Source organism: Topomyia yanbarensis, chromosome 1 (genome assembly GCF_030247195.1).
Source record: "Topomyia yanbarensis strain Yona2022 chromosome 1, ASM3024719v1, whole genome shotgun sequence".
Taxonomy (NCBI): domain Eukaryota; kingdom Metazoa; phylum Arthropoda; class Insecta; order Diptera; family Culicidae; genus Topomyia; species Topomyia yanbarensis.
Window position 1 is genome coordinate 135,216,603 of NC_080670.1, and position 10,950 is coordinate 135,227,552.

The window sequence follows — 10,950 nt, forward strand, 5'->3', positions numbered from 1 at the left end:
GAACATTGTATTTCAGTTCAATAAAATCAGTTTAAATTTCCTGCGGGGTAGTTTCATTTCCATATGTTCTTCGGGTGAATGTGATTAAGGCGAACGTCTTTTGGGTGCACGTGATGTTCAGATGAATGACGTTTGGGTTTGACCCGCATGTCATTATATATATATATATATATATATATATATATATATATATATATATATATATATATATATATATATATATATATATATATATATATATATATATATATATATATATATATATATATATATATATATATATATATATATATATATATATATATATATATATATATATATATATATATATATATATATATATATATATATATATATATATATATATATATATATATATATATATATATATATATATATATATATATATATATATATATATATATATATATATATATATATATATATATATATATATATATATATATATATATATATATATATATATATGTATATATATATATATAACTGCTTTCGATTCTCTGGATTTCTAATTCAAAAAATTCTTCAAATTTTAGAAATGGCCTATTCTGGTCAGATCCTCAAAAACACTTCAATTTCTAAAATAATATAATAATTTATGTAATAACGGCTCATGAGTACTGGTATCACTTTGTAGTAAAATGAATTAGTATAAAATTATATTCACCTACAGCTACTCAAGATTCCACCATCGGTTCTGTTGCTCAGGCGCATAATCTATTGAGTTCTGCTCGAGAATCCAGTGTCAACCGTATCATTTCTTCACCTGTGCAAACAAGTCAGGGTGAGTAATTCGAACAAATTGTAAAACTCTCAACTTCATAACAAATGTGTTTCTCAGAACTATTTGATCCAAATTTCGAAGGAGCTGTTCGAGAATTTGAAAGAAAGTTCTCAAATAACAACTTCGGTTTCCCGTGCGGTGTATGTGACAGACTGTGGTTTGTGAACGACCTGAAACCTATCACATGCGCTGAAGCCGAAGTTTTACATACCACCGATATCGACATAAGAGGGTTGTCCGCTTGCCAGACCTGCCGTAGCAGTCTAAAACGCGGTAAAATACCCATATTGGCCGTGTCAAATGGCTTTAGATACCCGGATTACCCATCGAATCCACCTCTCCCACCTCTGGATCCGATTACTGAACGATTGATTTCACCACGATTGCCTTTTATGCAAATCCGACGCTTGCGATTCGCAGCAGGTATGTGTTTGTTGTTGTATTAGGTTTTCAAAAAGATTCACAAAATAAAATCGTAGGAAATTATGGGATCATTGGCCATGTTATCAACGTTCCAGTGGATGTGGACAAGATGGTAAATGAATTACCCCGTTAGTTAGAAGACGACAGAGCGTTCAACGTCGCAATAAAGAAACACCTAATTCACAAGTCAACTTACCTTTCTGGCTTTGTGAAGAAAGCGAACATCAAATGCTGGCTACAATATTTAGTGACCACTCCACTGTATCGTCGATACAATATATCATTCAGTGAGGAGCAGCTGAATGCCATCGACACTGAAGCTGAGAGCAGCACACATCTGGAGATGAAAATGCTTCAATAGATCTGGAGACTATTGAAAATAACAACGATGTTGAATTGCTAATTGGGCAACAGCATACTCTATTATGGGATGAAGACAAGTGTCTGGAAATAGCTCCGGCCCAGAACAAAGTGCCTCTTTCCATAATATATGATGAGCACGCCGAAGAACTTTCATTTCCAGATATTTATTTGGGACATCCGAGGACTTTCAATCCGGAGGTTCGAGTGACACCGTTCATGATGGCCACAAGTGAACTGAGACGTCGTGATAGACGTGGAGCTAAGCCCCAACATCTGTTGTACGTGGCGATGAAGATACTCCGTCTGCGCGTTTCGGAGGGACTACAATGCACTTTCAAATGCATGGCAACCGCGAACATTACACGTGCCATGTTGAGCGACAAAGAGTTTTTGGAAAAGTGTATCGATCGAAATCTGTCATTTCTAAAGTCGATTCCAAACTCTGTGCAATACTGGCAGCAACGCAAACGTGACCTGTTTGCAATGATCCGGCAATTAGGAAAACCAACTATGTTTCTAACATTGAGTGCAAGTGAAACAAAATGGCCTCAATTGCTCCGAACACTGCACAAGCTATCGGATAGATACATGGATAGCGATGTGCAAGACATTATGCAGCAATTAACGGCACTACAGCGAGCAACTCTTGTCAACGAGGACCCAGTAACATGCTGTGTATACTTCAACAAACTGGTTGATGTTATCATGCAGTTGTTACAGTCGACCAGGTACAGTCCGTTCGGTCAGTATCGAGTGGTGGATTACTTTAAGAGAATCGAATTTCAACATCGAGGTAGTCCACATGCTCATATTCTACTCTGGTTGTCTAACGATCCAGGAGAGGATGTCTCAGAGAATATGCCCGCAACAATTCAACTCATCGACCATTTGTGCTCCGTAAGAGATGCTGATTTGCCGGAGAGCTACGGTAATCAAGTGCATAAACACACTTTTACCTGCTATAAACGGAACGATAAACGATGCCGTTTTAAAATACCATACTGTCCAATGGATCAGACAAGAGTTCTTTTGCCGATTACTGCTAGCGATGGTCGCCGTGAACAGTTGAAAAGACGGTCTGGGACGATGCAAAATGTACTGGAGGCGAAAAAATTTGACACCCTGGATCAATTTCTCGAAGATTGCAACTGCACGTACGAGTACTATTTGGATGTCATACGTGCATCGATAAATCGACCAACCGTTTTGCTCAAAAGATCGTTGTCGGAATTATGGACAAACCCGTTCAATCCGTGGATAGCTAACATACTTCGCTCTAACATGGATCTCCAGTTCATTCCGGAAGTGTTCTCATGTGCTGCGTATGTCGTGGAGTATGTCAACAAGACAAATCGTGGCATCAGCAGCTTGCACTGCGATTTGGTCAAGCTCCAGGAAGAATATCCAGATCAGGATTACACGGCACTGCTGAAGAAGCTCAGCCTTAAAATGCCTAATTCCGTAGAAATGTCTGCTCAAGAGGCCGCCTGGTACTTACTTCGCCAGCCGATGTCGGAAGCTAGTCGGAAGGTAAATTTTAATTAATCATTTTATAGAATTTTCTCAAAACCAATCACAATTACAATATTACAGGTGGACTTTCTTCCGACAATGTGGCCCCACGAGCGTATCAAATCCCGGAAACGCGCTCAGCAAATGGATGAGGAAGGCTTGGACGAGGACTCAACGGATGTATGGACTCTCAACATCGTTCAGAAATACGAAGCGCGTGAAGGTTTGGATGATGTATGCCTAGCAGATTTCGCGGCTTGGTATACAAAGGAGAGAAAAGCTAACACCTACAAGATTCGCTCCATATCTCGTGTAATTCGATGGTGTTCTTATAGTATGAACGAGTTGGTGGAGTATAAGCGAGAGATGGTCCTTTTGTTCGTGCTGTTCAGAAACGAACTGTGCGATATTCTCGACGGCAATAAGTTTCTTACTTTGTACGATCGCAGTGAAACAGATATTATGAGCAAGTGCAAAGAGTATTCGACGGATTTAGACCTGGAACGCACCGTGCAAGAATATCTTCGCTTGTGCGCTGAAGATGACGCTCAACAAAATATCGTCAGCGAGAGGCACGATGAGTTTGTTCGAACGATTGCTATGCATCCAAATGACGACGATATCACTCATCTGCCCATTGGTTCTTTGTCGGCAGTTAAACAGCGCACAAATGTCATGAGTAAGCAGGAATTTTGTGCCATGGTGCGGACAACAAGTGCCGAGCAGCGAGATTTGGTGTTGGAAGTGATTGACAGATTGCACGCTTTCGACGGCAGCAGTAAACCACTACAAATTTTCTTCACCGGTCCTGCAGGTTGTGGTAAAACGTTCACGCTTCGGATCCTGATGGAGACATACAATCGATTTAGCCAGGCGCACAACTCGCAAGAGAATGCATACGTGGCATGTGCTTCGACCGGAAAAGCAGCAGTTGCAATCAACGGCACAACTGTTCATTCGGCATTTCGAATAACGATGTCTCGAAGAAACAATGCCAGTTTGAGCTTCGAAGCACTTCAGCTGTACCGAAACGCATTCGCTAATGTTAAGGCAGTCATCGTGGATGAAGTCAGCATGATTGGTGCAGACGTACTAAATAATGTGCACACTCGTCTCCAAAACATCACCGGTAATTACGACGATCCCTTCGGAGGTTCTGACATAATTTTTTGTGGAGACTTACGTCAACTACCGCCAGTGAATGCACGACCGGTATACAAACCATGCACAAATTCTATTCACGGTGCCGTTTTGTGGCAGTCTCTTGAGTTCTTCCCGTTGGTGAGGGTGATGCGACGAACCGATGAGCAATTTTCTACCGTGCTTACTAAGATTGGAAATGGAGAGCAACTAACCGCAGTAGAAAAGGAGACTATAGAGAGTCGATTCCGTACTACCGAGTGGTGCAAGATAAATGTTCCCAGTGCAGTGCGCCGTTTTCCACCGAAACGCTGACGTTGAACGATATAATCGCGAATCGTTAAATGTGATGCCCGGATTGGATTGTACAGCTGAAGATGCATTTGCCGGATACAACAATGCTGAACAACTGGCAAGTTCCCGCACCAAGCTGTACAAAATGAGTGTGGCAGAAACCGGATGTTTGCCTTACATGGTACGCCTTGTCCTAGGAATGCCATACATGGTGACCACGAACGTCGATGTTGAAGACGGGCTTGTAAATGGTGCGATTGGAGAGCTGAAATGTGTGGAGCATGACGAAGATGATGCTCATGAGGAAATCGTCAAATTGTGGATCAAATTTGACAGTGATACAATTGGTGCTGTTTTGAGACTAAAATCAAGACCGTTAGTGTACTCTAAGCCCGGAATCTTGCAGCCCGACTAGACCCCCATTTCCAGACAGCAAACATCAAGCTCAGCATTTCAGCAAACATCAAGCTCAGTAGTGGCATCAAGTGTAAACGTATACAGTTCCCAATTGTGAGCGCAAGTGCATTAACGGTTCACAAGTCGCAAGGAGGAACTTTCAGCGAAATCGTATACGACTACGACAAAAGTCAGGACCAACAGCTGGTATACGTTGGCCTGTCCCGAGTTACATCTCTCGATGGTCTTTATCTGACAAATTCCGCCAACGCATTTATGTTTCACCATGCTAGAGGAAGCAAATCGCCGAAAATGTTAGAACTGCGAAGCGAGTTACAACGGTTGGACAATCATCGACTTCGGACGCTTGCTGAACAGATCATGGATGTCATGCAGAACAGTGGGTGTGCTTGTACACTTATGACTATGAATGTACAAAGCCTTCAGGCGCACTCGTTAGACATTGCTACTGATCGTATTCTAACCAACGTTGATGTATTGGCATTGAGCGAAACATGGCTAGACAACGGAACATTTGACGAAATCGCCGGATTCAAGCGAATCATCCAGTCAAAGCGTGTTGGTGCGAGAGCAGCGGGTGTTGCAATTTACCAGAAGGACACCATACCTACCATAGCAATACCTCATACCAACTGAAAAGGCCGACTCATTAGCAAAGGTGGGCGCATTAAATGGTGACATATACGAAAGACCAATCTGCTTCAACGAATTTTTTAGTATTTGTCGTCAGAGGACACTCAACAGTTGGCAAACCTCATGGAGCAATGGTGAACTTGGACGATGGCTACATTCGATTATCCCAAAGGTATCAACGAAACCGTGGTTCAGGGGGATGGATGTGGGTCGGGATTTTATTCGTGTAATGTCCCGACTTATGTCCAACCACTACACCTTAGATGCACATTTGCGGCGTATTGGGCTTGCGGAGAGTAGTCTGTGCGCTTGTGATGAGGGCTATCATGACATCGAGCACGTTGTCTGGGTATGCGCCGGGTATTTGGACGCCAGGTCTCAGTTAAAGGATTCCCTTCGGGCCCGAGGTAGACCACCCAATGTCCCAGTCCGAGATATGCTGGCAAATCGTGATTTCCCCTATATGTACCTTATTTATACTTTCATAAAAACGATAAATATCCCAATTTAGCCCCTCTCTTTTTATTTCTCGTTTTTAGAAGTTTCCTCATGCCGTGTGGAACCGATATGCTTCAGACTGCCACTATGTAACCGCCGTCGCCCTTATCACTACGGAATCTGAAGCGAGAGCGACTCGAGGTCCGAAGGATTCCCTTTGAAGGATCCCCCGCGGGTCCGAAGAATACCATCCGCCAATCCGACCTACTAGACTGAGGCGCAAATTTGTTTCGCTGATCTCCCGTTTGCCTGAAAGTTGCAAGTTTTGCTCTTCTCTACCGGTCACCATCTACGCCTTCTCTCCCCTGTCCTTGATACAACTACTTCTACACCGATTTTGGAAATGACCAAGCATAAGTATCCGATAAAAAATCAAATTTGTATTCCGTATTCCTAGTTTTAAGATAGTTGTAATTTCTACTCTTTGTTAAAACTATGGTCCCCCATCTTGTAAATAGAATTATATCCCTAGTTCAAAAACATCTGTGAAATTTTTCATAAATATTTGTTCCCCCTTTTGTGTACCAAACTATATTGTTAGTTTTAAGATAACTGTAAATATTTCCTAAAAAACTATTACTATTGAATTCCTTGTTTTAAAATTTTTCATAAAAAAAAATCTTTTGCCCCCTCTCTTATATATAGAATTTTTTTTTCTAGTCTTAAGATAGCTGTAAATTTTTTCTCTTTTATAAAAAAAAATATTTCAACATTGTAACCTCCTAGTTTTAAGATATTCAAAATGTATAAACAAAAGAATTCGGCACCGCCAAGCTAACGCATTTGTGCCTATCAAATAAACGAAATGAAAAAAAGTGCTAGTTATGATGAGCAACTGGGTTTAGCAGACGATGTTGGTGACATTTGTGCTGCTGAAATAATTGTCATGGACATTCGAACACTGCTAATTTCCGTATACATTTCTCCAGGTATTTAATTGAATGGAATAGTATATATTTCTCTAACATACTTTAATCATTGGCAGATTCGACGACCAAGCAGAGGAAATATTTTCTGATGCGCAACTTAATGATGTACACCCGAACAGACATGCCCATTGTCGTAACTAGCGATTTCAACATCGACGTATCTAAGCCAGAAAACGCAGATTTCGTCGATTTCATGAAGAGAGGTCTTAAATTTGATCTTGCTTCTGATCCCACACAAGCGACAACTCTAGGTGGTACTTGCCTCGATTTGACTTTCACCAGGAACATCCGGGCCACATGCAAACGATATTGTGCATACTTTTCATATCACCGGCCTATGCTGTCGGTGATTGAAATATAATCATGTTTGCACTGAAATGGTATACAATGAAAGAAAGAAAGAAACTCAGTAATAAATTCTTACCGTATTTCGTTCTTTATCAGATAGCAGAACTTAACAGTGGAAAACCAGCAAACATCGCAACGTGGAAATTTCTGTTACCAACACCCGCTTCCGTATGCAGTTCTGAAGGTATTTCAGTTCATCAATTCTAGTTCACACTTCGCCACTTATTTTATTTCCTCACGGTTAGCACTACTGCTGTTATTGCTGCTGAACATATGCTATTAACACTCGCTCAATATTGGTTATCGGGTGCATTTCTCCAGGTATTCCTACTGCTCTTCTCGAAGTAGGCTACGAACACCTAATCTTCGTTGGTTTACGTGTGCATTACTTCAGGTATTTCTTTTAAGAAAATCTAGCTTTCATTACCTAACGATTTGTATTTCCAACTAGGTGCCTAGACTATTGTCACCGAAGTCGACCACAAACAGCCGCTTGTCACTAGCTTGCCTGTGCATTTCTGCGGGTACTTCATCTAAGAAAATCAAATTATTTCGAAATATATTTTATTTTTATTCGTCACCAGGTAGCACTACTAGTGCTAGTGTTGTATGCCACGACTACTCGCAGGTTATTAACTTCATGTGTGATTCTCAAGGTATTACATCTTATAAACGCCAGTTCCTATTTATAGTAATGTATTTTATTATAATACAGGTAGCAAGACTTCTACTCCCGAAGTAGCTGCCTACTTACTGCCAAACAACTGATCTTCATTGACTTATGTTTGCATTTCTTCAGGTATTTCATTTAAGAAAACCTAGAATTCATTACATAAGGATTTTTATTCCTAGTTAGGTACTCCTACTGCTGCTACTGAAGTATGTTACGAACATTCGCTCATTACTAGCCTCGTGTATTTTTCTTCAGGTAATTCATTGAAGTAAATAGAGTTATAATTTCGTTACGTATTTTATTTCTAATAATGTAGCAAGGCTGCTTCTGCTGAAGTAAACCACGAACACTTTCGTCATTTGCTAATGTGTGCATTTCTGCAAGTATTTCATTCGAGGAAACCCTTGTTTTCATTTCGTAACGTATTTTATACTTGAGCAGGTAGTACGAATTTTGCAATCGCAGAATGCCACGATCGCTTGCAGATACATAGTTTCATGTGTTTGTCTACAGGTATTTCATTTAAGAAAATTTAGTTATTTTGTGACGTGTTCCATTGTTTTTACAGGTTATAAGACCGCTGTTGCTGTAGTATACCATGAACATTTATACGTTGCTGGACTTGGTGTATATTTTTCCAGGTATCGTTGTATTTTCATTCTCAACCAGGTAGCACCATTACTGCTGGGATGTTTGACATGAACAGTCGCACGTTACTGATTTCGTGTTTATTTCTCTAGGTAATTCGTTTAACAAAATCCACCTCTCCTTACGTAACGAACTTTATACACAATTAGATACCGGACTGCTGCTTCTAATGTGTGTCATGCGTATTCGAACGTTACTAGCTTCGTGTGAATTTCTTCAGGTAATATATTAAAGTAAATCGTTTTATAATTCTGTTACTTATTTTAATTCTAATCATGTAGTAAGACTGCTGTTACTGAGTAAGACCACGGACACTATCATCATTCGATATCGTGTGCATTTCAACAGGTATTTCATTCGAGAAAATCCAAAGTCCTTATATAGGAAGGTCCTAGCATGCGTCAAAACGAAAACTGACTCTGTGCTCGTATGTGTGACAGTTTCTAAGGGCGAATGGTAGCGTGTACGTCATCAATACCACGTTTTATAGGCTGCCTACTTTCACTACCACTATCAGTTTTGACGCATGCTAGAACCTTGTTTAGAGGGACTTTGGAGGAAACCCTAGTTTTTATTTCGTAACGTGTTTTATACTTCACTAGGTAGTAGGTATACTGCTGTTGCAAAATGCCACGATTGTTTGCGTATTCCTGGATTAATCTGTTTGTCTACAGGTATTTCATTCAAGCAAATCTAGTTATAATTTCGTGACGTGTTCATTCTTTAATAGGTATGAAGAAACTTAAACGTTGCTGGACTTGGTGTATATTTTACAGGTATTGTATCAAAGCAATCGTGTAATTATCGCGTTACATTTTCATTCCTAGCTAGGTAGCACCATTACTGTTTGTGATGTTTGACATGAACAGTCGTACGTTACTGATTTCGCGTGTATTTCTCTAGGTATTTCATTTAACAAAATGTAGCTCTTCTTACGTAACGAACTTTATACCCAATTAGATACCGGATTGCTGGTCATAAAGTATGTCACGCATATTCGAACGTTACTTGCTTCGTGTGCATTTCTCCAGGTAGTTCATTAAAGTAAATCGAGTTATAATTTTTATCTAATTTTAATTCTAATCATGTAGTAAGACTGCTGTTGTTGAGGAAGACCACAAACACTATCATCATTGGCTAGCATGTGCATTTTTGCAGGTATATTATTCAACGAAACCCTACTTTTCATTTCGTAACTTTTATATTTCACCAGTTAGTAAGAAAACTGCAATCGCAGAATGCCACCATTGCTTGCACATTCTTGGCTTGGTGTTGGTCTACAGGTATTTCATTTAGGAAAATCTAGCTATCATTACGTAACGAATTTTATTCTCAATTAGGCACCAAGACTATTGACGACGGAAAACCTATTTCACAAGTATGTAACGCAAATTGGAACGTTACTTACTTCGTGTGTAACAATCGGTTCATTGGCTCTCGCATTCTATGTAAGACAATTCAAGTACAGGTGTGTAAAACAATTCAGTTTACGTTGAGTAACATATATTTTGCTTAACCAGGTAACAAAACGACTGCTGCATTAGTAAACCACGCCACACACTTTGCTGGCCCCTAAGTACTTTTCCTGGAATTCATGTAAGAAAACCTAGTTATACATTTCGTGACATATTTTATTTCAAATCGTGTTGCAGGACTGCGGTTGATGAAATTCATCTGGAAGAACGCCTTCGGTGTTTGTAACCATTTCTACATGTAATTTTGTAAACGTATTGCTGTCTGAATCATTTCTAATTAAAGTATTTCTATCTTAACTAGGTACCATAATTAAACCACATCGTGTAATCCAATACCAACGGACAACATTGCAACGTAGTTTCGGCTAAGCTTGAACAATCTAGTTAAAAACCGATTGGAATCATCCCAAGCAACTACTTCAGCATACCCCATTCTGTCGCTGATTGAGCTTTAACCGTGTTTGACTAATGTGTCTCTTTCATATCTTTACAGGGCCGCAATCATCAGCATTACGCACCGAATCGTCATCTGGGACTCGCCTTCTCGTTTGGATCAGCACCACCATTACCACCCGAAAATCGCTCGTGGGACATCAATCTTATCGGTCTTTGCCAAGACCAAAAATTGTCCTTTTCAGGGCTCCACAAATGGTTCTTTTTAGAACCCCGCAAATAGTCCTTTTCAGGATTCCACCAATGGTCCTTTTCAGGACCCCACAATACCAAAAAGAGTTTATTTAAATTTTTCATTTTTGCCTTTCTCAATAGAAAGGTATTGCAATTGCTCTGAAA

The 10,950-nt window shown here is 39.9% G+C and overlaps 1 protein-coding gene and 3 long non-coding RNA genes across 4 annotated transcripts; all 4 read left to right on the top strand.

Moving 5' to 3' along the window:
* The first annotated feature begins 1,810 nt into the window (after positions 1-1,810).
* LOC131675952 (uncharacterized) lies at positions 1,811-5,590 on the top strand. Its single transcript, XM_058955076.1, has 5 exons — positions 1,811-3,121; positions 3,185-3,363; positions 3,439-4,384; positions 4,533-4,872; positions 4,944-5,590. The coding sequence occupies exons 1-5, from the start codon at positions 1,811-1,813 to the stop codon at positions 5,588-5,590; spliced, it is 3,423 nt and encodes a 1,140-aa protein (XP_058811059.1).
* Positions 5,591-6,901: 1,311 nt separating this feature from the next.
* Positions 6,902-8,407, top strand: LOC131691249 (uncharacterized). The gene is made up of 9 exons (XR_009305747.1): positions 6,902-7,014; positions 7,071-7,394; positions 7,459-7,546; positions 7,608-7,756; positions 7,814-7,886; positions 7,947-8,018; positions 8,078-8,161; positions 8,215-8,290; positions 8,352-8,407. It is a non-coding gene; the product is annotated as an uncharacterized LOC131691249 (long non-coding RNA).
* Positions 8,408-8,969: 562 nt separating this feature from the next.
* On the top strand, positions 8,970-9,459 carry LOC131691396 (uncharacterized). The gene is made up of 3 exons (XR_009305768.1): positions 8,970-9,031; positions 9,286-9,357; positions 9,414-9,459. It is a non-coding gene; the product is annotated as an uncharacterized LOC131691396 (long non-coding RNA).
* Positions 9,460-10,024: 565 nt separating this feature from the next.
* Positions 10,025-10,374, top strand: LOC131691350 (uncharacterized). The gene is made up of 3 exons (XR_009305756.1): positions 10,025-10,131; positions 10,204-10,279; positions 10,336-10,374. It is a non-coding gene; the product is annotated as an uncharacterized LOC131691350 (long non-coding RNA).
* Positions 10,375-10,950: the final 576 nt, after the last annotated feature.